The sequence below is a fragment of the Aythya ferina genome (genome assembly GCF_964211825.1).
Source record: "Aythya ferina genome assembly, chromosome: 19".
In the NCBI taxonomy this organism is placed as follows: domain Eukaryota; kingdom Metazoa; phylum Chordata; class Aves; order Anseriformes; family Anatidae; genus Aythya; species Aythya ferina.
In genome coordinates, this window is record NC_140309.1 from 8,314,537 (window position 1) to 8,342,508 (window position 27,972).

Consider the following 27,972-nt stretch of genomic DNA (forward strand, 5'->3'; position numbering starts at 1 on the left):
CCCACCCCAAATCCCGTCGTGTACCTGTTGAGGAGGGAGATGAGGAGGGTGAAGAGCTCCGAGTACAAGCCCGCGGCCATGCCCTCCAGGCACTCCAGCGCCGTCAGCTTGGGACCTGGCGGAGGGGACGGCTGCGCCCTGAGTGTCCCCAAACGGGCGTCCCCCCCGGGGCCACCCACTCCTCCCCGCGCCCTACCTGTGCCATCGCCCATGCCCTGCTCCTCGGGGCCCTGTCGGAAGGAGGTGGAGCGCTGCAGCGTGCCCTTGGGCTGGTGCTTGAAGATGGAGGAGGAGAGCTCCTCCAGGCTGCAGCCCAGCAGGTAGGCGGCTTTCTGAGCCCACTCGTGCCGCGCAAACTGCTTCCTCCCGGCTGAGGGGGGAAAAAAAGGAGGCTCAGCGCCGGCTGTCCCACCTTTGGGGCTCTCCTGGTGCACCCCGGCTGGTCACTGGGTCCCCCACGGTGGGACGGGGACAGGGGTGGCACACAAAAGCCAACCCCGAGGCGGGGATGCTGTGCACGGCTGGCGCAGCGGGAGCTCGGGGCTTGCATGTGGCCAGCACCAAGAGGAAAAATTTGGGGCTCGATTTGAGGAGATGGGGGGTAAGTGGCTTCGCCTCCCTGCAAGGCTGAGCCACGCTGGGAGATGGGGACACCCCTCTCCATCACTGCCACCCGCTCTGACGCGTCCCTGCTCGGCGCAGCGGGACAAACCACGGCTGCTGGACAGACACACGGACACGGGGCGGGGAAGGGAGGTGGGAGCGGGTTAATGGGGACACGGAGGGGGGGGGACACGAGGGTGGGACGGGGCGGGGAAGCCAGAGCCGCGCGGAGAACAGGACTTTACCTTCGTCGGCGTCTGCATTGCAAAAGGGCAGCATGCACCATGCGAACAGAGACAGGGGTTAGCAACACCGGCACGCGGCAGCGCGGGCACGCGACGCGGGGACGCCCTCCTGCCGAAACCCACAAGCACCAAGCTTGGTTCCTAACCCCCCCCCCGACCCCCTGAGCACCGCCACGGTGAGATGTGAGATGCTGAGACCCGCTGTGGGGTCTGCCCCTGCCCCACAGCAAGCACCACGGGCACCACCTGCCCAGATCCAGCCCCAGGAAAAAGGGGGCTGGGGCGGCCGAGCTGGTGCTGAGCATCCCCAGGGCCCGCGAGATGCAGGGGAGGCACCGGGAGCAGGAGTTGGGCTGGGATGCTCCCCCCCCCCCAGGCAGGATTTGGGGATGCTCCCCCTGAGCAGGATTTGGGGATCCCCCAGCCCCTCGCAGAGGCTCCCGCACCAGCTGTGCGTCCCCGCAGCGGTGCAGCAGCGGGGCCCTGCTGCCCTCTAGTGCCTCGAAGCGCCCCTGGGAGCACGCTGTGCCCGCCGAGCACCCAAAACCCGCTCCAAAACGCGGCACAAATGGGGCTCTCTGCCCATTTCCATCTCGATTCCCTCCCCCCAAGCTGCTGAACCCCTCGATCCAAGCCTCCTGCGAGCATGCAGAGCCCAGGGCAGGCAGCAGAGGGGGCTTCCAGCACCTCGGGGGTAACACAAGACCCCCAGCGGGGAGAAGAGCAGCTGCAGAGGCACCCTGAGCCCCCCGAGCCGAATTCACCCCCCCAGCAGTGGAGAGGTGAACCAGTGCCACCAGGGCAAGCCCACGGTGCACTCCCGTGCTGGGGTGCCAAGAGGTAACCCCAGGGCTACCAGAGCTCAGCCCGGGGCTGCTCCCAGCACCCCAGCAGCACCCCAAGCCCCTTCTTAGCCCCCAGACCACCACCAAGCCCGGAGCAGAGCCCTGCATGGCTCCAGTTACCAGCTCCATCTGCCAGTGGTTCTGTGGGAGGACAGGGGAGGGAACGGCGTTAGGTGGGGGGGACAACACATGTGCGCCCCCCACGCTCCCTCGTCCCCAGCCCCAAAATTCCCCGATGTGACAGGGACGGTGCCAGGGTCTCACTCTGGTGGTGCCTGGGGTGTTTGATCCCTGCTGGCTGGGAGCTACCCCACTCACCCCAACCAAGGGGACAAATCCAGGTGCCACGGAGCACCCAGAGCACTGCCCGTCAGCTTGCACAATCCCAAAACACCCCCGGAGCCTGTCTGCAAGGCGCAGAGGTGCCAGCATCAATCTGGACCCCGACCAGCCAGCAGAACTGAGCTCTGCTGATCAACGCGTCCCAGCCCTGTTACCTTTGGTGGCTCCGGCGGCCCCCAGGTGACAAATGGCCCCCAGGACGAGCCAGAAGGCTTTCTGCTCATCGCCGGAGATGCCCATCACCTTCATGGCAGCCTGCAGCTTGTTGAACTGCTGGGCTGCCTTCTGCTTCTCCTCGGGCTGCGGAGAGCAACGGGAGCCATTGGCACAGGGTGACAGCTCCCGGTGCCTCTGGCCAGGCCACGAGCACCCAGAGGGGCTGGGGACCAGCAGAAATCCCCCTGCCCGCAGGGACAGGGCCACCCTGGCTCTCCCATCTCCTTCCCCATGCCCCCACCCCGCTGCAGCCCCCTGCCCAGCCCCGCAGCAGGCAGGACCTTGGCGAGGGGCACGATGCCGAAGACGTTGTTCTCCGCCAGGTGGTTGAAGTGCAGCTCGGTCCTGTTGGGGGAAACACCACCCAGGTTGGTCCCCGAGGTGCCGGGAGACCCCAGAGACCCCCGTGCCGGGGCCAGGCTCACCGCAGGGCGCTGTCGGGGCAGGCCAGCAGGTAGTAGAAGACGTTGAAGGTGGCCTCGTTGGCAGGGCGCCGGGCGACACGGAGCTTCTCCAGCAGCAGCGTCTGGGAGAGGTCAGGGGGGTTGGGAACCATCCCCAAGGGCCACGCTCCCACCAAGACCCCCCGGCCCCAGCCTCAGCCTTGCTGCCAGCCCAGGATTTCCTTTTCCCTGGGCTCCCAAGGAGACGTGGAGGTCTCCTGGCCCTGCTCTGCAGGACGCTGCAGTAAGGCAAACACCCACGCAAACCCCGAGCATCTCTCCTGGGGGCGCAGGGCTCGATCAGCAGGTGCACTGGAGCACGAAGGGGCTCTGCTGCATTTTAAGGGCTGCTGTTATCACCCCGACTGGCTGCAAACAAAGCCACGAGCTCGACGCTTGGCTGCGAACACGGCCGGGCTGGCAGGAGCGGGTTAGAAAGGAGAGCTGGCAGGAGAAAACGCCCTCGGGACGGACCGGCTCCTGCGCCGAGGGGGCCACCCCGGCCCCTCACCTGTACGGAGGCGGACGCCACCTGCCCAGCCTGGTCGAAGTCCAGGGAGATGATCTGGGAGAAGCGCGTGGCGTTGCCGTTCATGCTGGTGCTGCTATTGCCAAAAGCCTCCAGGACGGTGTAGAGAGCCTGCCACTTCTCCGCTGCGAGGAGGAAACAAGCGGGGCGGTGGGGTGCGCGTGGCCGGCGGCGTGCACGCGGCGAGGGCGCCGGCGGTGAGACGAGTGAGAGAGCAGCACCGTGACCGCGAAGCGAGGGGCGTGAGGAGGTGGCAGGGGGCCCCGAGGCGAGCACTCACCGGAGAAGACCTTGCCGGTGCTGCCGGCGATGGTGGCGAGGTACTGGACGAGGTGCTGGCAGTTGGTGGTCTTGCCGCTGCCGCTGGCGCCCAGCAGCACGACCGCCTGGTCCTGGCGGTTCATCAGCATGCTGCGGTAGGCAGCCTGGGCCACGGCGTAGATGTGCGGGGACGTGTCCTCCCTGCGGCACCCCTTGAACATGTGCATGACCTGGGGGGAGAAGCGGGGGACGCTCGGCACCCTGCGGCCCCGCAGGAGCACCTCTGAAGGGTGACACAGGTCCAGCGCCACCAGCGTGCGCCACCGTCCCCCGCCGGCGTCACCTTCTCGGAGTACATGGAGGGGGAGCTCAGCGGGTTGATGACGACCATGGTGGGGCCGGCGTAGGTGTGGATGAGGTTGCCGCCGTAGCGCTGCCGCAGCGTGTGCAGGACGCTGGACTCGTTGAGGTAGAGGAGGCTGGCCAGGTCCTCCACGCGGTCGCAGGACGGGGGGTTCGCCTGGGAGCGGGGCCGGGGGTCAGGCGGGGAACGGGGGTCCCCACCGCCCCGCGGCCCCCCATCCCGCGGCCCTACCTTCTCCACGTCGTCCTCCTCCACCTCCAGGATGGCTCCGTCGTGGTCCAGCTTCACCTTCACCTTGCCCTCGGGCAGGGCGCTGGCCTCCTCCGGCCGCAGCTGGCTGCCTGCAAGGGAGGGCACGCGGGGCTCAGCGGGGCCGTACCGGGCACCCCCGTGGCCTGGCCCGACCCCAACTCACCCAAGGAGAAGCCATCCTTGTGCACCAGCCACACCTTGTCGGTCTCATACCAAGCCTCCTCGGCAGCTATCTGCTCCTCCGTCTTGGCCTGCGAGACAGGGGGACGTGGGGCTGGAGGGAGCGTGGCGCCGTGCCGCCTTCTGTCAGCCCCGAGCCCTCCCGAAACGTGTCCCCAACTTGTCCGCTGCCCCGGGGACCCCACAGGGTTTGGAGCTGCAGAGCCCCCCTGTCCCTGACACAGCCGGGGGTAGACACAAAGCCACAACGACCCTGGGATGCGGTCACCACACACAACCCTGGCTGTGCTCCCAAACTGCAGCCCCGGCACCCACGGCACCCCCGTGCCACTCGTGTAGCCGTGCTGGGACACAGGGACACGTGGCGTGCTGTGGGGACGCAGGACATGCTGCAGGGACACAGGACATGCTGCGGGGACATGACGCAGGGACACAGGACACAGCACAGCGGTGGCACAGTCCCACGGGGGGAGGTAAGGTCGGGCTGGCACAGCTGGCACGTGGGGGACGTCCCCGCTACCCGCAAGCAGGGCGAGCCCCGGAGCCAAACCTGAGCTGCAGCAGGGACGGGGCCAAAGGGGGCTGCCAGGACATCGTCCACTTGTCCCTATCGAGGCCGAGAGATGGGGCGTGAGGGCGAGAAGGGCCACGCTCTGCCCCGCAGCGAGTACGGGAAGCGGTGGGGGAAGAGAGCGGAGGCGTGCGGCAAAGCGCGGCCACCCCAGAGCCCCCGGCCACGCAGACACCGCAGCTGGGACAGCTCTGCCAGCACAGCAGCAGCTCCAGCACGGTGCTGGACATGCACGGAGCTGGGAAGGTGGCCACGAGGCTGGGTGGCCAAGCTCCCAGCGCAGGCTGGGGGTGAGGGCACAGCACCCAGGGCTGGAGGTGGCTGCGCAACGCGCCCGGGATACTCTGGTGCATGCCCAGCGAGTGCCGGTGCAGGGACACGCGGGGAACCAGGGCACTGCCCCCACTCCTGCACCTCTCCCTGATGCTCACCGGCCCTTCTGCCTGGCTCTGCCCCTTCCCTGCCCGCTGGAAGCCCCTGCCCTCCCCAGCCAGGCTGAGAGCCACCGTCCTCCTGCCACCTCCACTGACAGCAGCCGGGGTGCCTGGCTCTCCGCCACGCGCCCCAGCACGGCCACGGGGAGCCTGGAGCTGCAACAAGGGAGCCCGGGGAGAGGCACCCAGCCCCGGCCGTGCCCTGCAGGCTCAGCTTGCTGTGACCGAGGGAGCGCGATGAAGACGCGGGGCCACCCTGGCCACTCTCTGCAGCAGCCCTGGGTGGGGAAAGCCTTACGCTCCAGCACGAGGCGCGGGCGCAGACGCCAGCCCAGCGGCAGACAGAGGACAGCGGGAGGTTGCCAGTGGAAGCAGAGAGCTCCTGAGGACAGGGGTACGGTACCTGGCTGGGTGCCGGGGCGGAGGCTGCGGGGTCCAGCTGACAGCAGCGAGGGAGGAGGAGAGAAAGAAAAGAGGGGTGAGAGGCAGAGAGCAGCAACGGCACCGCGACGCCCCACGGGGCCCCGGCACGGCCAAAACCCCCCAAGACATCACCCCAGCTGGCACAGCCGTGCTCGGGCTGCAGCGGGGACACCGACACAGGGACGTGGCACCGCAGCTCCCCACGGCCACGCACATTGCTCGGGGCAGCGATCACCAAACCCACCAGCCAGCGGCACCCGGAGCGGGGCCACGGGGCTGGCGGCCAAAAACCGGCGGTGCAAACACCAAGGGAGAGCGCGCGGCGTGGACGGGGCAGCGTCCCCATCCAGCACCGGGCACCGGGCCACGCACAATCACCAAATTCCCCCCCCCCCTCCCCGAATTACAGAAGCTGTGAAGATCCTCTCCAGCCGGCGCTGCGCCTCCTCCGACGGGCTCAGCTGGGGAGCGGGGCCGGGGGCAGCCTGGAGGCAGAGCACCGTTAGCAGCGGGCTGGCTGGCACCGGCACGTCGCCGGCACGGGGGACATCACGGGTGCTTTTTTTTGGCTCTGAAGCCCACCGACACCACGCAGGGCACCTCCCTTGCGCAGACCTACAGCGCCCTGCCCACCTGCACCCGTGCTGGGGCACCTGCAGGCACCCAGCACTGCCCTGGACAGCCCTGGCAGGCTCCTGGCACCACAAATCTCTGGTCCCTGCTCCCACGCACCTGCTGGGGGGGTCCCGGGGTGGTTTTCGCGGGGGTCTGTCGCTTCTCGCCGGGCTGCTGCTTCTTCTCCACACGAGCAGGGTGGGGAGACAAGGGGCAGCGTGATGCGGTGGCCAACACCCACCCAGACGCACCAAAAAGTGACCCCAGCCCGGCACCACACACCCCAAAAACACCCCAAAACCACTGCAAACCATGCTGGTGAGCTCACACCATGCTCCGCCGCGCGGGACGAGGCGTCCCTGCGGGTCATGCCGCACACCCACGCCGGGTTAGAGCCGTGCACACAGCGGTACCTTGTGCCTCTCCAGGGCGGTGGGCTTGGGGGCGGGTGCCTTTGGCGGCTCCGCTTTGCCTCCCGAAGGCTGCGCCAAAGGCTCCGGCTTGGCTTTGGCACCCGGGGACACGGACGGCTTTGTGTCCCCCGCAGCAGGTGGGGAGCCCGGTGCGGCGGCTCCTTTGCCCCCCGAGGGCTCGGGGGACTTCTCCTCTCGCCTGTCTCCCGGCCGGAGCCGCGGGCGGTGCTCTTTGGTTTTGCCCTTGGCCATGAGGGTTTTGAGCCCCGCTGAGATCTCATCTTTGGGCTCCGGCTTGGCGGGGGCGGCCGGCACAGCGGGGGGCGGTGGTGGGGGCGCGGGGGGACCCGGCTCCTCTTTTCTGGGGGGCGGCACGGGCTCGGGAGACTTGACGTCTCGCGCCGGCTCCCTGGCACCGCCGGCGTCCTCCCCCGGCAGGACTTTGCGCACCACCTTGCGCACCACCCGCACCACCCTGCGGCGGGACAGGCCCTGCCCGTCGTCCCCCTGCGCCTCGGTGCCCGCTGCGGGACCCTCGGGCCCGTTGGTGGCCCCGTTCAGCACCGGCTCCGGGCTCTTCCCGGTCCCCAGGGGCGGTTCGGGGCTCTTCGGGGGCTCAGGTTTTGGGGGTGCGGGTGCCGCATCCTTCGCGGCGCTCGGGCTCTCTGGCTGCAGCCACAAAGATAGGGGTGGGTTAGAGGAGGTCTGACGGTGCCGTGCCCACTCTGAACACCCATGCTGCGGGATGTGGCTGTGCTGGGCAGCTTGGGCTGGTGCCTGGGGTCCCAGCACGGCTCCTGGCCAGATTTCAGGCACCACAGGACGCGTGTTGGAGACATCCAGACATCCAGCCCCCTCCCTGAACCATCCTACAGCTCCCTGCGGTCACTCAGAGCAAGCACCGAGCCCCCATCCTGCTGGGCTCTGCAGGGCAGGGATGAGCCCTGGTGAGCCAGAGGGGCAAAAATTGCTGTGACCTACAGCCGGGCACCCCTGCGGCTAGGTGCCAGCTCCCACCACCACCAAAACCACCCGCACACCACACGCTGCCCTACACCAGCTCCAGGAGGGGGGATGGTGAGCCCACGACCCTCTCAGGAGGTGCCACCACACCGCAGCCAAGGGCAAGCCCCATCCCGGCACAGAGCCCCCATCCCCGTGCCCTGCAGCACTTACAGCCCCGTCCTCCTTCCCGGGTCTTTTCACAGCTAAGGCTTTGTCCTCGTCCTTAACCTGAGGGTCAGACAAACAAGAGGGGCGCGTTTCAGCCGCCGCGGGGGGACGCGGCGAGCCGGTGGGCTCGGTGCCGGCCGCCTGCTCCAGCAGCACCATGGGGAAAGGCACGCAGCCCGGCGCTCTCCGTGCTTCGGGGGGGAGGAAGCCTTTGTGTGAGCAGGTGAAACAGCCCAAATTTGCAGCCTGCTGCTGAGCACGAGGCCTCGGTCCAGCCCGAGGACGGCACCAGCTGAGAAAAGGGGGCGAAGCTCCGAGGCGCGCCCCGCAAACCCCAAAGCGCGGCGCAGCCCCGCTCCCCGCCGCAGGAGGGGCTGCGTTGGCAGCTGGTGAGCGAGCTGGTAAATAAAGCCCCTTCGCTCCTCCCCGCGCGGGCTTCTGGCTTTTCGCACGTTGCTCAACTTAGCTCTGACAGCTGAGCTAAACACAGCGCTGAGCAACAGGCAAGGTGCGCGGGGGGGAAAGCGATCCCGCCCGCCGCCAGCCCGGCGGCACGGCGCACGGAGGTGGCACCAGCTCGGCTCTCTGGGCTCAGCACTGCCAATTCGGGGTGTCCCGGGTGGCGGTGTCGAGCATGAGGGGGTTCACACCGTGTTAGGGGAGGCACCAGCCACGCACGAAGCGGTGGTTAGTGTGTTAGTGGGTGCATTCGTGGCCGCAGCCGTGCAGTGGTGCGGTGCAGGGCGGCTGCCTGTTTGCTCAGCGTGGCACGAGGGCAGCTCGAGGGCCACTTGATGTGCTGGGGGGGGGAATTTTGGCCCCCCTGGAGCGCTGCTCTGGATGCGGCACGCGTGCTGGGCAAAGTGGGGGAGCTGGTGGGCACCGTGGGGTGCGAGCACACGCGAGCAAGACTTCCCTTCTGCTCCCAGAACGCAAAGCGGGATGAGAAGGCCATGGCGATGTCTCATGGAGCCGCAGCCCTGGCTGGGGGAGAGAGGGAGAGGTGAGAGGGAAGGCTCGGGGGTCTCAGGACCCTGAGCTGACCCAGCCCCACGCAGCCTCCGAGCAGACGGAGCCTGTAGGAACCGCTCGGGGACGGGCACAGAACTCATTGTGCAAAAAAAGCCCCTTTGCTCATACGGCAGCACCGTGCCCAATTTTCCCCCCGTGCCGGGCCAGCCCACTGCAGTAAGCAGCTGCAGGGTGAGGGAAGGGATATTTTCTGCCCTGGGCACGCACTCGGCACGCCGGGGGGGCTATTCTGAGCCTGACCCCGTGCCAGCAGCCGGGCAGCCCAAGCAGGGACCCGGTGGGGTCTCCAAAACCCAGCGGGGCCAATCCTGCGCTGCCCATTGGGGGGGTCCACAAAGCACCACCCCTGCCAACACAGGGCGCAGAGGAGCACCCAAACCACCCGTTTGGGGTCACAGCACCCTGCTCCCCCCATCCCCAGCACCTAGGCCCCCTCCCACCCACCGAGACACAAACCTGCCTGGGGGGTCTGGGCACAAACCTGCCCACGGAGCCCCCAAATCCTCTGCCCCCGTTGCCCTCCCCTCCACGGCGCATGGCACCAGCACCAGGGTCCCCTGCCACAAGCAGCCCTCGGCCACCACGGCGGCTCCCATCCCACCACGGGGGTGGCCCCCACACGTCCCCCTCGGGGTCCCCCCCAGCCGTGCCGGGGTCCCCACCTTACCGCGGGGCCGGCAGCGGGGTTCCCGGTGGGACGAGCAGGGCTCAGGGTGGTGGGAGAGGCGCGCGGCGGCGCGGGGACAGCTGGGCTGATAGGGCCACCCTAAAAATAGCCGAGGAATGCGAGGGCCCCGGCGGCGCGCGCAGCAGGCGGAGGGCGCACGGGGGGGAAGCTCGGGCAGCGGGGGCCTCTTCGCCGCCGGAGGAAGTGATGTGGGCCCGCGGCAGGCTGGCGCCACGGGGGGGAAGCGTCCGGCCCCCCCCCCGTCCCACTGCCCGCCCCTGTGGAGCGGGATCCGTGTGCTGAGGAGTGGGGTCGGGTGCTCCCGCGCTCGCCGTGGCCCCAGTGATGCTTGCTGGGGGGGAGCGGTGGAGAGCGTTGCTTTGCCAAGAGCGTGGCAGCCCCCCGAAATGCTACCGGGGGTGGAGAGCCCCGTGCACCATAGGGGGTGGCACAGGGGGGCTGTCCCCGTGCCGGTGGGACAGGGATGAGGGTTGGCACCGCAGTTATACCACGCCAGCCCGGCCGCCCCCAGCACGGTGTCACGGCCCCCGTATGGCTGCGTCCACTGCAAGGCTCCCTCCGAGCACCGAGGTCTCCCCGGAGGCACGGGACCGGCACCGAGGGCGAGTGAGGCCGGGGCCTCCCCACGCGGTGCGTGCCGGGAAGGGGCCGGCAGCAGGGAGCGGAGCGCACCGGCAGCACCACAGGAACTGCCCCAAACCTTGAGGGGACGCGTGGTGAGGGCAGTGAGCGCAGGGCACGGGCACGACGGGGATCCCAGGTGTTTGAGCAGGTCCCTGCCCACCCTGGGGACACACACACACATGTCCCTGTCTGAGGCCACGTCCCTTCTGGCCTTGCACGGCAGCCCCAAACCTTCCCCACTCGCCTCTCCTGGGGCACAGAGCGGGGACAGGTGACCGAAACGCCCTTGGCATTGCTGCCGTGACGTGGCAGTGTGCCGGCGGTGACACCGGCGTCCCCAGGGAGCACCAGCAGCAGGCACGGTGTCACGGGCACGGCTGTGACTGCAGGAATCACCCCAGCCAGAGGCACGTGGCTTCGCCTGGAAGTCAGCACCTGTGGGCTCTGAGGGGCACGGCCACCTCCCCGGTGAGCCCAGCGCACGCAGACCCCTGTGATGAGACCAAAAGGGTCCCAAGCATCCCCCAGATCCCCGGCCACAGAGCTGGGAAGGGCCCGGTGCCCGCGGGCTGCCTCCATGGGGACCCACAGCCTGTCTGTGTGCGGATGATGCACTGGCCCCACAGCCAAACCCGCTGGGCACCGCAGCACCTTGGAGCTCCCTGTGCTGGGGACACCCCACAGCACTGTCCCCATGGCAGAAGAAAAGCCAAATTGAGAGCTTTCCACGGAGAACACACAAAAAAGGAGGAGGAATCACATCGGGGGCACTGCAAATCCCACAGCCCCAAACCCGCAGCCCCCAGCGCCTCCCCACCGCCCCGCTTTGGGGACCACACGCGTCCCACCGCCACGTCCACCCATGTCCCAGCACCCTGGTGGGACACTGGGCAGAGGAAGGAGCTGGCAGCCAGCTGCACCACGGCACGTCAGCCGTGCGCCCCGGGTGCCGGCGGGCAAGCAAAGGCCGGCGCGGGGCAACCAGGGCACGCGGGGCGCGCCGGCACGGCCACCGGATGCCTGTGGTCTGGCTGAAGTGCTTGAAGTGCTGGAGAGGTCGGGCGCGTTTCTGGAATATTTCTGCCCCACCAGAGCCGGACGGCGCATGCCTGGGCCCTGCCCGAGGAATTTGGAGGGTAAATAAATAAATAGGAGCGTGGAGCCCAGCCAGATCGGCTGCCCAGCGCCGGGAGCGCGGCTGGGATGTGGTGGGGCTTTCCCCCGCTCCCCATCAAAGTGCTGTGCCACCAGCCAGACCCCATGAACCTCACAGAGTGGTTGGGGCTGCCCAGAGCACCCCAAGCATCGCACCTTCTGCCTCCTGGCTCCGGCACGTGTCCCCACCTCGGGGACAGGCGGAGGGACAGGGGCAGCTTGGTGGGGGCCCCTCCGTGGAGGGGTTAAACCCCGGCACCTTCCCCGCTCCAGCCGGGGAGGGGCTCCCAGAGCAACAGCCCAAAATATGCCTATAATTTCCTGTTTCAAAAAGGATCATTTTTATTTAAATTAGGACCAGAAGCATTCCAGGGAGCTTAGCTGGGCCTGGGGGAGAGCCGGGCCTCCCTGCGCGCGCCGGCACCTTGCACGGCCCCCGGCTGCACCCGCTGCCTGCCCCAGCTCCCCGGCACGGCCGCTGGCACCAGCTCCACCTGCAAAGCCACGGCCGTGTCCCCCCCGTGTCCCTGCTGAGGGTCAAGGGTCCCCAGCGAGGACACAGGACGAGCTCACGTGGAGAGGTGCCCCTGCCCCGAGCTGGAGAAAATGGACAGGGAACACGGGGATGGCAGGGCTGGGGATGGCGGTGGGGAGCTGGCTGCAGCCCAGGCGCCCGCCCCGTTACGCTGCATATCCTGAAGATAAGCAGCGGTCTGTGGTCAGCGCACGGGACGGCTCCTTTCCAGGAACTGCTCCTGCCATGATTTATGATTTATGCTTTAACCCCCTGCAGGCACTGACCCCGCAGCGCCGGGCACGGCCTGGTCGCAGCACAAAGGGAAGGGCACCGCTGTTACCGAGCACAGCGCGCCCACCGCAGAGCCCTGCCAGCCTCCCCTTGGCTTTCTGGTGGCTTTTTGGAAAAGTGAAACCCGGAGAGGCATGGGGGAGGCAGGGGGAGGGCGGGCAGAGAGCTCTCCTTGTGCTCTCCATGCACAGTGGGAGCAGATAGCTGCTGCCCGCGCACGCTGGCCGTGCCAGCGCCCGCCACGAGGCCATATGCTGCGGCATCTCCCCCGCAGCCCCGGCTGCTCCAAGGGCACTGGCATTTCCTCCTTCCCCTCCCCAGCCCCAGCTCTGCGTTTTTGGTGCCACAAGCACCTCACCAGCCCCTACGTGCTTACATCAAACATGCACCTGCACCCACAGAGGCATGCTGCAGCAAGAGTGGCTGCCACAGGCAGGCAGCCGTGCCCCTCAGCCCCCAGCCCCAGTCCCTCGGGGCTGTCCTGGAGCCAGCAGTGCCCTGAGCAGCTCTCCAGAGCTGGCCACGCTGCAGGGCTCCAAGGAGGAGCTGCTGGAAAGCCAGCACCCAGATTTGGTGCAGGCTCCACCCTGCAGCACTGGCACCTGCTCGGGGAACTCAAGGAGCAGCCTCCCCACACCACGGTCACCAGCGACACGGCGGGGACAGGCCCAGCTCTGCAGGGTCTCAGCATCCAGGGAAACAGCTGGAAGCTGGCCGGGGTGATGGTTAGCCCGCGGCAGGGTCAGCAGAGCCAGCAGCACACGCAGAAGATGTGGGTCACGCAGCCATTAAGTTTCTATTTATACAGCACCAGCCACGCACATCGGGCTCTGCAAACTTTCCGTCTCCCCATCGCGCTGCACGCCGCGCCGCCCCCACCGTGCCTGGGGGGGCACAGCCAGGAGGGGAATCTCGTCACTCCCCTCCTGCAAAGCTTCACAACTTTCCCCCCGAGCTCCCTTCCCTGCCAAACCTCGCTCCTCCCTGGGAGGAGAGGCAGGGGGAGGTGGGCGCGGGGGGTTTTGGGGCTGGTAGGCATCGTGCTGCGTCTCAGCGCTGGCACGGATGCTTTGCCTTCACTTATACCTGGGTCAACGCACAGGCTTTCCAAAGGAGAGCCTTTCCAGAGCCCTTCCAGCAGGAGAAAGGCCAAAACCAGCCTCACGTTGAGCATTTTGGGGCCAAAACCCACCAGTATGAACTCACAAGCCAGCTGCAGACTCCTTCCTCAGCAACGTCCTGCCTCCCGGAGCGCAGCAGGCATCGCCCCCGCATCCTCGCCACGGCCGCCCGCTCCTCCCTGCGCTTGCTGCAGCCGGGAGCAGCTGCAACGCCCGCTGCTTCCCACGCCCTGTGCCAACCCAAACACCCGCCGCGAGGACGGTGGCGGCCGGCAGAAACCCGGGGGCACCAGCCGGGCGGCAGGGACGCTGCTACTCACATCCCAGGTGGCGCGGCGCGTCCCCTCGCCGCCCCGCAGCCAGCAGCGGCTCAGCTCGCTCAGCTCCAGGATGGGCTGCACCTTCAGCTGCACCGTCTCCCCCGACTGCCGGATCATCTCCACGATCTCGTCCCGGGATTTGCTCTCCACGTTTCGCCCGTTGATCTCCACCAGCCGATCGCCCGGCACCAGCCCCAGCGCCAAATCCTTGGTGCCGGCGCCGGGTTCGGCGAAGTGCACGACGCGCCGGTACACCTGCCCGTCGGGGGCACGGTCCAGCATGGTGGTGCGGCGCAGGGAGAAGCCGAAATCGCCGGTGTTGCGCCTCTGCAGCTCCAGCTGCCGCGGCACGGGGGGCTGCGGGGGCACCAGGGCGGGCAGCCGCAGGTCTGCGGGGAATCTCTTGCCCACCAGCTCCGGCACTCTGGCTCGAAAGGAGGCGGCAGGAGGGGTACGGGGGTGTCCCGGGGGCGTCCCGTGCTTGGCGAGCTGAGCCTCCAGCGCGCGCACCTCCACCTGCGGGGAGGGGGCTGCCGAGTGCTCGGAGGGGGTGGAGGTCTCCGAGGCGCTCTCGTCCCGGCTCTTCTGCGAGAAGGAGAAGCGTTTGACGATCATCTGCGAGTTCTGCTTGGCCAGCGAGCCGAACTTGGCCGCCCGCTGCAGCACCGAGCCCTTGAAGTTGGCGTCGTCCACCTTGAGGTCGTCGCTGGAGCTGGCCGTGCTCAGGTGGCCCGAGTCCAAGATGACGCTGCCCCGGTTGCTGTCGGAGTCGATGTCGGTGAGGTGCAGGTCAGAGCCGCTGGCCACTTTGATGGGGATGGGGTTGGAGATCTCCAGGCGGGCCTTGGAGTCCCGCTTGGAGGCGCGGTTGAGGTTGAAGAAGCCCCTGCGCATGCTCATCTCCTCCAGGCTCTTGAGCTCGGCCGCCGACATCCGCTCCTTCTTCTCCTTCTTTTCCTTCTTCTCCTTCCGGGCCCCATCCTTCTCTTTGTCCTTCTTCATCAGGTTGAACATGGTGGAGGGGGGCTCGGGGCGCGCTCGCCCCCGCGGCAGGGTGCTGCTGGGGGCGCTGCTCACGGCACGGCCGCCTGCCTGCGGAACGACACACGGACACGGTCAGACCACGGCCAGCACCGACCCCATGTCCCCAGAGGGTCACCTGCTGCCACCCCCAGCCCGGGCCACGTCTGGGACACCCCAAAATGAGAGCAGAGCCCGGGCAAGGCCCCCACGGACCCCTCAGGCAGTTTGGGAGCCGCACGGGCAGGCAGGGGAGGGAGGTTTCCCGAGGGCCCGTGATGTTTGCAGCGGTTTCTGCTGGTGTGGATGTTTCCCCAGGCAATACAGCCTGCGGCACCGCAGACACCTCGCCTGCTGGTTCAAAAGCCCCTTGTCGAAGGCACAGAGGCCTCTCTCTGGGGCTGGCCCCAGCTTCGGCCACCGCAAAGCCAGCAGGGACGCAGGGAACAGCAGCGCAGTGTCCCCACCCAGGGGGGACAGCGGGGAGGGAGCCCCCCAAACACAGCCCTGGCCGAGTGCCCCCCTAACAAACAGCAACCTGTGAAATCGCATCCCTCCGAAAGGCTGATAACCGCCTAATTTTAGCCGGGACGACGCAGAACTCGTGACGCTGCGGCGACCTCCAGGAACAGTCGCTCTTTCATTAGGGCATCCCGCGCAGGGGGAGGGCCCCAGCCTGCAGCAAAGCCATGGCACGGCCGGCCCCGGGCCCCACCGCACAGCCTGAACCCCCCCGGAGCCCCCCACACGGCCCCGGGGCACCCCCAGCCTCAGCCCTGGGGCGAGCGCTGCCTCCCCGCGCGGCCGCCAGCCACCCACCGACCTCCATTGTGCGCCTGGGCTGCGGATAAACAACTCAAAAATCAAACAGCTGGGTGGAAAAGCAGCGAGGGACGGACTGACAGCTATATATAAACAGAGCAGGAAGCCGCGCCGCGCAGGAACTGAACCTCGGCACAAAGGACAACAGGAAAAGTCCCCACGTTCCAAGCATCTGCGCTGGAGCAATCCGGTGGGGAAAGGTTTGTGGGACCCGTGGGGACGGGCACGTTCCCCACGCCAGCAGCATGGGCTCCGTGGGCACCCAGCATGCCCGTGTGCCCTGCCGTGCCGTGCCGTGCCGTGTCTGCAGAGCCATGCTTCATCTCCAGCGCAGCATCCCCACCTCCTGCGCCACCTCCCCGCAGGGCCACGTGCCCCCAGATGCACCCAGCAGGACACAGGGCTCTTTGTGCCCCGTGTCCGAGCTCTCCTCATGCTGGGGATGAGGGCAGTGCCACCGTGGCCTCGGTGCCAGCAATGGCAGCGAGGGAACCACCGGCACCCCTCCTGCTGATATGTGCCACCGGTGGCCCCACCTGCTTGGGCATCCCCAGAGCAGCACGGTTTGGCCAGGGCAGTGCCAGGCACCCCCAGCTCACCATGGGGCACCGAAGGGGCCGGGGGCTGCCGGGACCCTCCCCGGGTACCGCGGGGAACCCCACGGGCAGAGCGGCCGGCGCAGCCCGCCAGGCAGGTGCTGCTGAGGGACGAGGCCCTTCAGAGCCCGTCGGCCAGCACCGCTCTTTGTCCTCGGCCGTTCCTCTCCCCCGCACACATGCTCCCTCCGGGCCTTTGTATGCTCGACAAAAAGGGGGAAGGAGCGTTACGAGCTGCATCGCTAATGAGCCAGCAGCGCCAACCAGCCAGCAGCACCAGCCCGCAGCACCGCCACGCGCACCCCACGCAAGGCCACTGTGCACAAGGGGCTTTGGAAGCCACGAGGCCCCCCCAGCACGGCCAAGCACAGCCCCCCGGCCTCCCCCTGGTTCTTATGGGGTCGCTGCCTGTCCCCAAGGAAGCCCCGTGATCCCAAGGACGCCAACAGGATGCAGGCACTGGAAAAAGCCGGGCGCAGGCGGGTGCTGCGAGCAGGGGGTGGCCGCTGAGCGTTCCCCTGCTCCTGAATCACCCCGCGCACCCTCCCCGGCTCAGCCCGGGCTCGTTCCGGGATTATCCAGCTCCAGGCGTGTTGGGGTGGCAGCGTGCATGAGCCAGCACACGGCGGGGAGAGGCGGCCGCGGGCGCCGGCTTCGCCCGCGCGTTGCACGCAAGGTGCTTGCTGCGACACGCGGGCTGTCAGGGCAGGGAGGACATCACCCGCAAGGTCACAGCTGTAGGAGAACCGACCACAAAGCCCCCCCCCGAGACCCCCAAAGGGCTTCCCCGCTGTGGTGCTGAGCCCCGTGGCCCCGCAGTTTCCCGGCAGGGAGGAAGGCGTTCACTGAAACTCGGGGCCACTCCTTCCCTCCCCGCGACGCAATCTCGTCCGACGCGCTCCCGACACGGGGACCTGAAGCGCAAGTTTGCCGGCCCCTGCCCGCCCCACGGTGCCGGCGGTGGGACCTAGAGGCTGGAACCCACCCCCTCGGGACCCCCATGCCCCGGCTGTGCCCCAGGTTTGGGGACAGCCCTGAGGACCAGGGAGCTGCTGGCAGCGATGTCCAGCTGTTCCCATGCAGCGGCTGACCTGTGCCACAGCTCCTCGCCTCCTCGCCGGACGCCGGCACAAGATTTCCGCAGAAGATTTAGGGGGTTTCCAAAGCTCTCCAAGGCTGCCTGCCCTTACGGACAATGCCGGGATGCGTCAGGAGGAGAACAACTCCTTCCAGCGCCACCGGGCTCTGCCTAAAGCTGGATTTTGGGTCCTCCCGAGCAGGAACCCGGCAGCAGAGGACGCGGCTGGCTGGCAAACGCGTCGCCGTGCCGGGAGAGCTTCAGTGTGTCACCCTGGGCTGTGGGGTGTGCATGCCTGGCGCGCCCCAGTGCCCGCCTCGCCCCAAACCGGGGCAATAAAACAGCCTGAGCGTTACAAAACACCGCTGCAGAGCAGTGACCCCGCCAGGCTCTGTGCTGGGAACGGCGGCGATTCAGCAACCGGCTGGTGGGGAAGGAGAAGTCCCCCACTGCAGGACACCCCCTGCAAGGGGGCTTCACCCCATTGCCCACACGAAGGGTCACCGGCAGCCACCCACCTGCCCCACTGTGCATTTTGGGACCCTGGTTTGCGGCGTGACCCCCAGCAGGGCCCAGCCCACAGCAAAGAGCTGAGCCACAGCTCGTCAGCGGGCAAAGTCCAGGGCCGGCGCAGGCGCTGCGGTGATGCTTGGCTCTGCCCAGGGCTGGGTGCAAGGGTGGGGGTCCCCCGTCTCCAAGGGACCCCCGAGGCGAGGGAATGGTGGCTGCTGCTCTCCTGGCGTGCTGTGGGCCCACGCTTTTCAGCATCTGCCCTAAGTTTAGCTCCAACACTCGTTGACCAAGCAATTTGCATCTCAGAGGCCGGCTGGAAACCACACTATTTCTGGACACGCGTCCCAGCCCTCGCCGCTCTATATATTGCTCCCCGGGCAAATTAACGCATTGGCAGGCACCGCAGCACCCAGGGGCTTTGCCAGCCCCCCTCATTTGTTGTAAGACCACCCCTTTGGACACCCCACGGCACCCCCAGCAAGGTGACCCGGGTGCCAGGGGACCACTGCTTAGCGGCGAGCCGGGCGAATGGCTTTGAGTGCAATTCCCTGGCAGCCCGGGGGGGCCCAGACCTGTATTTTCTCCCTGCTGACACCCATGCGAGCAGGATCAGGCCGGCTGCCCCCCCCGAAAAAAAGGAAGACAGCGTCTTCCCCCAGCACCCCTCACCCCCAAATGCCCCCCATGGGGGGCGCGCACAGCTCCCGGCACGGCACGGCACGGCTTGGCACGGGGAGGGGGGCACCCAAGGGCGCAGCGCACAGCAGGGAGAGGGAGGGGGGGGTCAGGAAAGAAGAAAGAGGAGGAGGATGCACAAACACGGGCACCGCAGGACAACAGCGCCCCGTGCGCGTGCACGCCGGCGGGGGGGTGCACGCGCACGCGCGCGCACGCACACCGGCGCGGCCCGGACCGGGGGGAGGGAAGGGAAAAAGGGATCCGGGGGGGGGGGGAGGGAGCGCGCTGCAGGAGCCGCAGCCCCGTCCCGGTGCCGGTGCCGGGCGCTCGCTCACTCACCCGGAGGCGCAGCGGGGCCCCGGCGCTGGAGGCAGCGGCGGCGGCGGCGGGGCCGGGCCCCGGTGGCGGCGGCGGCGGCGGCGGCGGCGGCGCGGGGCGGGGCGGGGAGGGGCTGGGGGGGGCGGCTCCGTACCGGGGCGGGCACTGCCGGCTCTGCGCGCGCCGCCCGCAACACCGGGGCGCGGCCCCGGGACGGGATGGGATGGGATGGAGAGGGGTGGCTGGGGGGGCGAGGTGCTGCGACCCCCCCCGGGAAGGTGCGAGGGGTGCGGGGCTCGCCCCGGTGCGCGTGCACCCGGTGCACGCATGCACGCACACGCGGTGCGCGCACACAGCCGGTGCACGCACGCACGGAGGTGGCACGCGCCCCTGGTGCACAGACAGCGCGCACGCACGCATCGGTGCAGGCACACCCCCAGTGCGCGCACACAGCCTGGTGCACACCCCCAGTGCACACACACAACCCCAATGCACACACACAGCCTCGTGCACACACACACCCCGTGCACACACCCCCAGTGCACACACACAGCCTGGCGCACACCCCCAGTGCACCCACACACCCCCAGTGCACACACACACACACCCTGGTGCAGGTACACCCCCAGTGCACACACCTCCAGTGCACACACGCACCCTGGTGCTTGCACACACACCCCCCGGTGCACACACACAAATTGCACACACCCCCAATGCACACACACACACACCCCAGTGCACTTACAGCCCAGTGCACCCAGCAACACACCCACCTGGCCACAAGCTGGGTTGCACACTCCCCCCCCAACACCCCCAGCACACACGCACACTCTTGCACAGCCTGGCGCACGCTGCTGGTGCACGCAGAGCACGCTCACACCCCCTGGAAGTGCAGCACAACGCGATCCTAGGGCACATCCCTGCAGCCCCCCAGCGCACGCAGTCCCCACCCCGTGGCACAACGCACCCCGCGATGGAAAGCACCCTGGTGCTGTAAGGAATCCGGGCAGCTTCTGGGGACAGCCTGCACGGTGCCCGCAGCTGGCAAAGGTGCTGCTTTGGGGGTGTGGGAGCAATGAGGTGTGTGTGCTCCTGGGGTCCCCCTTTTTTGGAAGGATTTAACCAAGGGCAGTCCAGCCGGCAAGGGGAGGGTTTCAGGCTGACCATCCCTGTATCCACCGGTGTGGGCTGAGCTGGAGAATCCAAGGCAGGAGGTGGAGGAGCTGCCTGCAGAACTATTTCATAGCTGGTGCTTCTCCCCATGGCACCTGTCCCCAGGAGGGCTGGGTGCAGGAAGCTGATGGCTCCAGAGGATGCCCGCTGCCTAGGACAGGAGGCAGCACGTGGTCAGCAACCAGCACCAAGCACCACAGTGCCTTTGTTATACCCCTTCCACTCGTGTCCAGCTCCAGGCAGTGTGTCTGTAAGGTTAGGCACAGCCCAGAAATGCTGCAAACCCCCGTTGGGGCACCCTGGCATGCATGGTAAGGGCTGGCAGCCTGGGGAAGCTGGAGAGAGCTTAGGGAACGGGGACCCTATAGTCAGGCAGCCACAAGCTTGTCCCAAAATCACTATTCAGTGTTCATCTCTGCCCCAAAGCCCTGCATGGACAGAAGGACCCACGGCACTGGGATCTGCCCCCGGTTCTTCCCCACTGTCTCCCTCAGCTCCCAGCCCCGGATCCCAGCGGCAGATGAGGCCCAGCCCTTGCAGCGATGGAGGACGGCAGCCGTGAGCGCAGCTGCCTGCTGCTTTTGTGGTGCTCTCCTTTTGTCCTGGGCACGTGGCGCTGAGCGCGGGGAGCCGCGGCCAGCTGGAGAGCGGCAAGGGGGACGGGCGAGACGGAGGGTCGGTGGCTGAGGTGGCTTGTCCTGCTGCAAGGGGACGTGTCATGCTACTGTACCTCGGTGCCCTGCTTCCCGGCACAGCCCGGCCGACAGTTAGAGCCTGCGGCAGCTCCTGCTCCCTTATCACAATGGGCAGGCAGCAGCGGGGCTGACGTCGGTTGGAGCTGACGTTGGTTGGGGCCACCGAGCCTCAGGGCAGCACCGAGGGGCTCACGGAGCCTTGTGTGCACCTCCCCAATGAACACCTCCATGCACATGGCAAAACGCCCAGCACACGTCTGCGGGAGCCTGTCTGACCCCACCAACCCTGCCCTGAGCAGCCCTCCCTCAGCACGGAGCTGTGCAGGACTTTACCCAGCAAATCCCACACCCTACAAACTCCCCGTGCTGCGCACAGCTTTATGGGGGGCAGCGGGTGCTGGCAGCATTTTGGAGTGCCCACGGCAGGCGCAGACGTCTGGCCACGGCAGCGAGGGCCCCGAGTTGGGCTGGGAGGGGAGGCAGCCGCTTCGCAGCGCCACGGGGTTTGCTAAATAGGTCACTGCTTTTTTATAGTCTCCGGGATCTAGAAAAACCAGTTGTTCCTGACAGCCCGCGGACCGACAGCGCTGTGGCAGCAGCGGTGGCTCCCCAGGCCCTCGCTCCCGTCCTCCCATGTCCTCGGCGGGGGGATCTGCCCCCAGGAGGGGCTCGGTGTGAGCTGCAGGGGGGACCTGCAGCACCCCTGGGTGCCACGCTGTGGCCATGCCCGACACAAGGTGGTGCATAAGGGGGGATTCTTCCCCACCCTGCTTGTGGCCGGTGCTGGCTGCCAGCTCGGGGCTTTGCCCAAGGACCATTTGTGGTGTTTTCTGTTGACAGACTGGCTGTGTGTGGGTGTAGGGGTGAGCGGTGCCGTACACCCCCTGCACACTGCTGCACGCCCGCATGCGCCAGCTGCAGCGCTGCCTGGCCGGGCTGAGCTCTCCCTCTAGTGGCACCACGCTCCTGGCAAAGCCTCCATGCCCGCAGGGCATACCCAGGGGGCTGGGGGGGGCGTTGGGGATGTGCTCCAGCCCATGTCCCCCTCTGGCGGGGTCCCCAAAAGGCACGCTGGAGGATGTGTGTGCTGAGAGGGGTTCACGTGCTGCTGGGGAGGGTGCCCCGATTCACCTGGGGACACTTTGTGAGCTGTGTTTCAATGGCTGGGCAGAGGGCAGCTGCCCCCCACCCCGAATTTACTGGGATGTGACAACAAAATCAGCCATTGTGCCAGTGTCAGACTTCAGCAGCGCTCTGCTTCCCCCCATTTCACCACCCCGACCCCCTTAATTCAGGGTGCCCCCATCCCCATCCCCAAGGACGACCCCAAAGCAGGGCTGCCCCGTCTCCCCACACACCCCACCCCAGCCATGCCGCCCTGCCGGGGTCCCCGCAGGCCACGCGCCAGGCCGGGCTGCGGGCCGCGCTGACGGGGCGCTTTGTTTTGTGCTGCGAGGACAAAAGGGGCAGTCAGACGCGGGCAGGCGGCGCTTTGTGCCGGCAGCCATGCGCTGAGGCAGCAGCCCGCGCCGCCACGCTCGCCTCCTGACCCCCGGCGGCTCAGCCTACGCCCGCCATGGCACCCACAGCCCGTGCCCACCGTGGCACCCCACAGGCTGTATCCCCCACGGCACCCTCAGCCTGCACCACCCGCCCCGCCATGGCCCTGAGGGAGCCCTGCGGGGAAGGGGGAGCAGGACCTGGTTGCCATGGTTACTGTGAGGCTTAAGGCCTAGGTGCGCCAGGTTGCCATGGTTACCGCGAGGCCTATAGTGCCGCCCAGGCCTATGGCAGCCCTGCCGCCCCCACGGGCTCTGCACCAAGGCCATGGCGGTGCTGTGTGAGCTCAGGGAGCCAGCACCGTACCGAGGGCCTGGTGTGGCTCTGGGGACATGTGGGCAAGGGGTCCCGCAGCTCCCACCATGTTGGAAGGAGCAGCCTCACGGCCCCCTTGCTGCCATGGGGCTGTGGCTGCCCCACAGCCCCTATGCCACCCCACAGCCCCCGTGCCACCCCACAGTCCCTGTGTCACCCCACAGCACATGGGGTGGAGGCACGGACCCTCTATGGCTGGCAGGGTGAGGTTCACCCAGACAGTGCCACGCTGTCCCCCCCCCGTGCTCACCTGCACCCAGGCCAGGCCAGCCCCGTGACGGCGCAGTGCATTGCCCCTGGAAAATGCCAGAAGAGCCAAAATGTTGAGTCATTCACGCCCAAGATTATCTGTGCAAACAGCCGCCTCGATTATTTTTGTTATGATCAAATTTTTTTTTTTCCTTTATTATTATTATTTTTTTTTCCCCAAGAATGTGGCCGGGCCCATGGGGATGAGCTGCTGAAATCTCTGGGGATCAGCAGAACAATGCCAGCCAGAGCATTGTGCTGACGGCTCCGCAAATGCTGGCAGCGGCTCCTGGCCAGCAGCTCCCTATAAAAGCCGGGCCGCTGAAGTAGGCAGACATGACATGGGCGAAGCAGCAGTACTGCCTGAGCTAGGTGAGTCCTGGGGCCGGCCCCGCTCCACCCCAGCCCCTCTCGCCCCGTTGCCGCCGTGCGGATGCTCCTCTCCGGTGGCAGGAGAGGAGCCAGAGGTACCTGGAGGGCCCACACGTCCCCGCTGGCAGCTCGGGCATAGCGGGTGGCAGAGAGCCCCCCATGATGTGGGGTATCTCCGTGCCCGGCACCTGCCTGGTGGGGCACAGCACCCCTGTTGGCACCTCAGGCTGTCCCGATGTGAGGATGGAGTGCCCAAGGGAGGAATCACCAGGGTAGGGATGGTAGCAGAGGGTCCCTTGGACCTCTCCAGTACCAGGGCAGAGCGTGCTCCCCAAACTGTCTCGGGGTTTCCTCGCCATGGCTGGGGGAAGAAGTGGACCGAGAGCTGCATCCCGGTGTGAAATGGGTGCACGGGCTCCGTGCCATGGCTGGGAGGAGGGAAGGGGCCCCATGGTGGTGGTGGGCAGGCTGTGGGCAGGACGGGGCACCCCATTTTGTCTGTGTCTCCTGAGCCACCTCTGTGCCCCCCACACCGTCCTGCAGCTGGTGAGGATCTCACTGAGAGACCCGTGAGGGAGCAGGGGGATGCCGTGGCAGTGCTTTGCAACACCAATTGCTTTTCCTTCCTTCCCCAGATACCTTTCCAGCAGCAAAGATGGCTCAGACAAACCCTCTGCCTGTCCCCATGGGCCCCTGGAAGGTACGTCCTTGCACCCGCTGCCTCTCAGGTGTGGAGGTGGGAGACAGGGAGGGGGCAAAGCCGGTCCTCCCCAGCCAGAAAAGCTGCACCGCAGGGAGTGAGGCCGGGGGAGCCAAGAAAACAAGGCACAGGAGCATGCCTCCTGCCTGCTCAAACACCTCTGGGGAGTTCATAAGCCTCTTTGCAGCACCCTGGCCTGGCTGTGCCCTGCTGTGACAAATTGTGCCATGCCAGGCAGCTACTGCAGCCCCCAAAGCCACACGCTCTTATTGCCCTCCCCTGTGGGTGAAGGCACGCTGGCAAGGTGGGCATGGGACTGCAGGGCTCAAGGGCTGCAAAAGGGGCATTGGGCATGGCAGGGCAAGGTGGAGAGCAGCCCTGAGGGCACCAGGGATGGTGACAGCACTGGGGACAAAGCCAGTTCACAGAGGGAACCGAGAGGGAAAGGAGAAGCACGTGTGCAAGCAGGGCAAAATCCTGCCAAAGCATGGAGAGGACAGCGTCAGCCACAGCCCCCGGGGAGTTCCCCCCTCACCCTTTTCCTGTTAATCCTCTTTGCCCTCGAGTGTTCAGAGCAGAGGCTGGGAGAAATGCCAGCCACAGCTCTGCCACCCTCCCATCCCAGAATGGCTCCAGACGGTGCTGCTGCCCCAGGGACTGATCTCTGCAGGGGTGAGCAAGAGAGCGGAGCAGGGGCTGGCATGTGGCTCCCTCAGCACCAGGCAGGGCGCTGCGGGGCCAGCAGCACCGGGATGCACGAAGGCATGTGATACTGCATTGAAACCCAAAGGATGCCAGCTGGCTCTTCCCCAGATGGAGCATGACCCTCTGGAAAAGGTGCTGGTTCTTTTGGGGCCACTGCCGGGCAGTTTGCAACTTGGCAGCTCGTTCTCTGTTCCAGATCACCGTATACGACCAAGAAGGTTTCCAGGGCAAGAGGATGGAGTTCACCTCGGCCTGTCCAAACATCATGGAGTGTGGTTTCGACAACATCCGCTCCCTAAAGGTGGAGTGTGGCGCGTGAGTACCCGGCTGCCCGTGGCGTGGGTGCTTTCCCAGGTTGGAGGCTGGCAGGGCAAGGGGTGCCTGAGCACGTGCAGGGCTGGAAAATCTCACCCCACTGAGCTGGAGCCAAACACTGCAGCCGGGGGAAGCCAGGTACTGGGATCCCACCCTGCCAGGGCAGAGCAGTGAGCTCTGGGCAGCACCAGCACGGACACAGGGCCAGGGGACAGCAGCAACACCTTTGGCATCACCTAAAACTGCCTCCCGCGGTCTGGGAGCAGTCATGCTGCTGTTCCCCAGTGCCCAGCATGGATGGTGCCCGAGGATGCAGCAAAGATCAGTGCTCAGTGAGGGGCTCTTGGCTCACGAGCTCAGCCTGGTCCCAGTTCACCCGGGTAACCCCGTGAAGCACCATGCCTAAGAACCCCATTTCTCAGCCCATGGCCCAGCCCTGCTCCTCAGGGCCATAGCAGAGCCTTCCTGCAGCCTGAGCTGAGCTGCCCCGGTCACTGTTAGGGTATGGAGCAGAGCCAGGCTTCTCCCTGCACGCAGGAACCTTCCTGTAACAGGCGAGACAGCTCTCGAGCTGCTCCGAGACGCTGTGCGTAAGGAGCTGTCCCCATGGCAAACATCCCGCTGGGGCTGGGGAAGCAGACAAGATAGATTTGCACTGCTATATTTAGGATTTGTAATGCTAATGGGATTACCGCAGCATGCGTGCTCGCGCCGTAATCAGCTCACTGCTCCACTTGACGTGTTCCCAGCCAGGCTGTTCACCTTGCTTCCTCGGAGGCTGACTGCAGGGCATGGGACCAGGGCTGAGTTTTGGTCAGTGGCAAGAAACCCTCAAAACCCCCACTCGGCGTGCCCCTCAGCATCCCCTCTACCCCATAAGCAGGCCTGCAGGATGCACAGCGCTGTGCCTCCCTCCTTCCAATCCCCAGCCCAGTCTCTGCCTCCCTGCTTCCCTCAGCTGTGGATGTCCCATCCCCAGTCCCCATACAGGGACGTGCCCAGGAGGGGTCTGCACCCTGTGGGGTGCCCGGAGTGGGGGCAGGTGCTGGGCAGGCTCTCGTGTGGGTGTGCAAACTGCATCCTGCGGGGTGGAGGCGTCCCTCTCACCTCCTTGTTGTTTTCAATGTAGAGGGACCCAAAAAAGAAACAGGCGACAGCTCCCAGGCCTGCCCAGAGCCAGGTTGGTTCTGCCTGGTTTGGGCATGAGGAATTCAGGTCTTTCCAGCTGTGCCAGGCTGTAATTAGGAAGTAAGGCAGAAATGAGGTGTTTGGGAGAGGACAGCCTGCTGGAGACGTCCTTTGGCACCCTAACGTGATGCCAGCCCATGCAGACAGCCACAGAGCTCTGCTGGGGAAGCGAATCCCCACCGAGGTTTGCAGGCTGGGCCCCTTGAGGGTGGGATCCCACCTCCTGCAGCAGCCAGGGGATGCTGGTGATGCCATGCTGAACGCCTCTCTGGCACTAGCCAGGCTGTTACACCCTCTCCGGGTGCTCTGCCCACATCCAGCACCGTTTCCTCTCCTCCCAAGCACCCGGGCTTGCGGGCAGAGGCCTAGACCTCAACCTCCTCCTTGCACCTACATCCACGTCCCGGTGCCAGCCCCGAGCAGGATGCCCAGAGCTGCTTGCAGGAAGCCCTGGCAGCCCTCGCTCTGTTTTTGCAGCTGGGTCGGTTACGAGCACACCGGCTTCTGCGGGCAGCAGTTCATCCTGGAGAGGGGAGAGTACCCGCGCTGGGACGCCTGGAGCGGCAGCAACGCCTACCACATCGAGCGCCTGATGTCCTTCCGCCCCGTCTGCTCTGCCGTGAGTGCCCCCGCTCCTGGGCTGCCTGCAGCCTCCTGTCCCGGCAGCAGCAGAGGCACAGGCAGGGCAGGAATTGCCCCGGGCAGGGCAGGAGCTGCCCCCAGGTGTCTGGGCTGCAGCAACCTCTGTTGCCCCAGCACGGAGCCAGGCAGGGGGCTGGAGGCAGCAGCGGGCTGCACAGCAGCTCCCAGCTCACACATCTCTGAGCCCAGGCAGAGCGAAGGCTCCCAGGCAGTACCCCCAGACCAAGAGACTGAGGTTAGGAAGGGCAAAACTGCTGTGCAGGCAGCAGAGGCTCTTAGAGTGGGCTCAGCTCCTCCCCTAGTGCCCAGAAGGATTTGCTGTAGCTTTTCTGTTTTCTAAAGCTTTAAAGGGAATTTCTGGGCCGGCTGTACATGAGCACAGCTGTTATTGATGCCTCCCAGGACAAGCCCTGACCCTGCCCCAGCACCTTCACACCAGCCCTGGTGGCTCTGAACATCCCCATCCCTTGGGCTGCGCACACAGCCCCCAGGAAACCCTCCAATCTGTGCTGCATGGGGGGGCAGCCTTTGTGCCGCTGCCCCAAATTGTGTCTGGGGAGGGCGCACTGCCTCCCCCTCACCCGCTGCTCTTCCATCCCAGAACCACAAGGAATCCAAGATCACCGTCTTCGAGAAAGACAACTTCATCGGCCGCCAGTGGGAGATCAGCGACGACTACCCCTCGCTGCAGGCCATGGGCTGGGCCAACAACGAAGTGGGCTCCATGAAGATCCCCTGCGGCGCGTAAGTGACGGGCAAAGGGCCACCAAGCACCAGCGTGCCTGGGCTTAGCAGCAGGGACAAACCACGGCCACCGCTCTGCTGCCACAGCCCATGGGGGGACTCCCCGTAACTCCCTTGCTTACCTCTCGTTCCCCTTATGGCTGCCTGACGCCTCCGTTTCTTCCAGCTGGGTTTGCTACCAGTATCCCGGGTACCGCGGCTACCAGTACGTCCTGGAGGCCGACCACCACGGGGGAGACTACAAGCACTGGAGAGAGTGGGGCTCGCACGCCCAGACCTCCCAGATCCAGTCCATCAGGCGCATCCAGCAGTAGCTGCCCGACGCCCGGCCCCCCAACTCTCGAGCACATCTTTGCAAGGTTTCTAAAGCTCACCGGCTCCCTTTTGGTGCTAATACTCCCCCCTCCTGAAATAACGCCCCCTTCTTGTACTGCAACTGCTTTATGGAACAACACTCCTAAACGGTACCAGCTGCCACAACTGCCAATAAATGTGACTGAAAGAAAAAGATCAAACCAGCTTGGTGGGTGTTTGCTGTTGTGCGCTTGGAATCGAAGTCGCGCGTCCCCATCCCGGCCCCTGCAGGGCTCCCTTCCTCCTCCCAGCCCTCCCTGTCCCCCTGAAGGTACAGG

The 27,972-nt window shown here is 66.6% G+C and overlaps 3 protein-coding genes across 20 annotated transcripts in view; 1 reads left to right on the forward strand and 2 right to left on the reverse strand.

Moving 5' to 3' along the window:
- The window catches only part of MYO18A (myosin XVIIIA), a gene marked incomplete at its 5' end in the record, with an annotated part of 32,237 nt that extends 17,566 nt beyond the window's left edge, over nucleotides 1-14,671 (reverse strand). For 5 of the 18 annotated variants that reach the window (XM_084493256.1, XM_084493255.1, XM_084493263.1 and 2 more), the window contains 14 exons: nucleotides 25-115; nucleotides 197-370; nucleotides 849-860; nucleotides 2,191-2,335; nucleotides 2,533-2,596; nucleotides 2,677-2,777; nucleotides 3,206-3,348; nucleotides 3,504-3,714; nucleotides 3,828-4,004; nucleotides 4,080-4,189; nucleotides 4,264-4,351; nucleotides 4,831-4,887; nucleotides 5,584-5,724; nucleotides 13,658-14,671. In XM_084493256.1, the coding sequence (XP_084349382.1) occupies nucleotides 25-115; nucleotides 197-370; nucleotides 849-860; nucleotides 2,191-2,335; nucleotides 2,533-2,596; nucleotides 2,677-2,777; nucleotides 3,206-3,348; nucleotides 3,504-3,714; nucleotides 3,828-4,004; nucleotides 4,080-4,189; nucleotides 4,264-4,351; nucleotides 4,831-4,887; nucleotides 5,584-5,724; nucleotides 13,658-14,671 (2,528 nt within the window). Of the gene's footprint in view, nucleotides 1-24; nucleotides 116-196; nucleotides 371-848; nucleotides 861-2,190; nucleotides 2,336-2,532; nucleotides 2,597-2,676; nucleotides 2,778-3,205; nucleotides 3,349-3,503; nucleotides 3,715-3,827; nucleotides 4,005-4,079; nucleotides 4,190-4,263; nucleotides 4,352-4,830; nucleotides 4,888-5,583; nucleotides 5,725-6,115; nucleotides 6,194-6,440; nucleotides 6,507-6,736; nucleotides 7,406-7,912; nucleotides 7,969-8,824; nucleotides 8,894-9,608; nucleotides 9,753-13,657 lie in introns of those variants that run through there. The other 13 variants (XM_084493259.1, XM_084493251.1, XM_084493267.1 and 10 more) reach the window with 12 other exon arrangements.
- Nucleotides 14,607-27,972, reverse strand: part of NUFIP2 (nuclear FMR1 interacting protein 2) — a 34,412-nt gene continuing 21,046 nt past the window's right edge. The window contains exon 5 of the mRNA XM_084493271.1: nucleotides 14,607-14,749. The gene's annotated coding sequence lies outside the window, so the exon portion shown is untranslated. The remainder of the gene's footprint in view (nucleotides 14,750-27,972) is intronic.
- Nucleotides 22,640-27,855, forward strand: CRYBA1 (crystallin beta A1). The gene is made up of 6 exons (XM_084493009.1): nucleotides 22,640-23,046; nucleotides 23,682-23,746; nucleotides 24,648-24,766; nucleotides 26,432-26,573; nucleotides 27,198-27,340; nucleotides 27,507-27,855. The coding sequence occupies exons 1-6, from the start codon at nucleotides 23,016-23,018 to the stop codon at nucleotides 27,652-27,654; spliced, it is 648 nt and encodes a 215-aa protein (XP_084349135.1). The 5' UTR covers nucleotides 22,640-23,015; the 3' UTR covers nucleotides 27,655-27,855.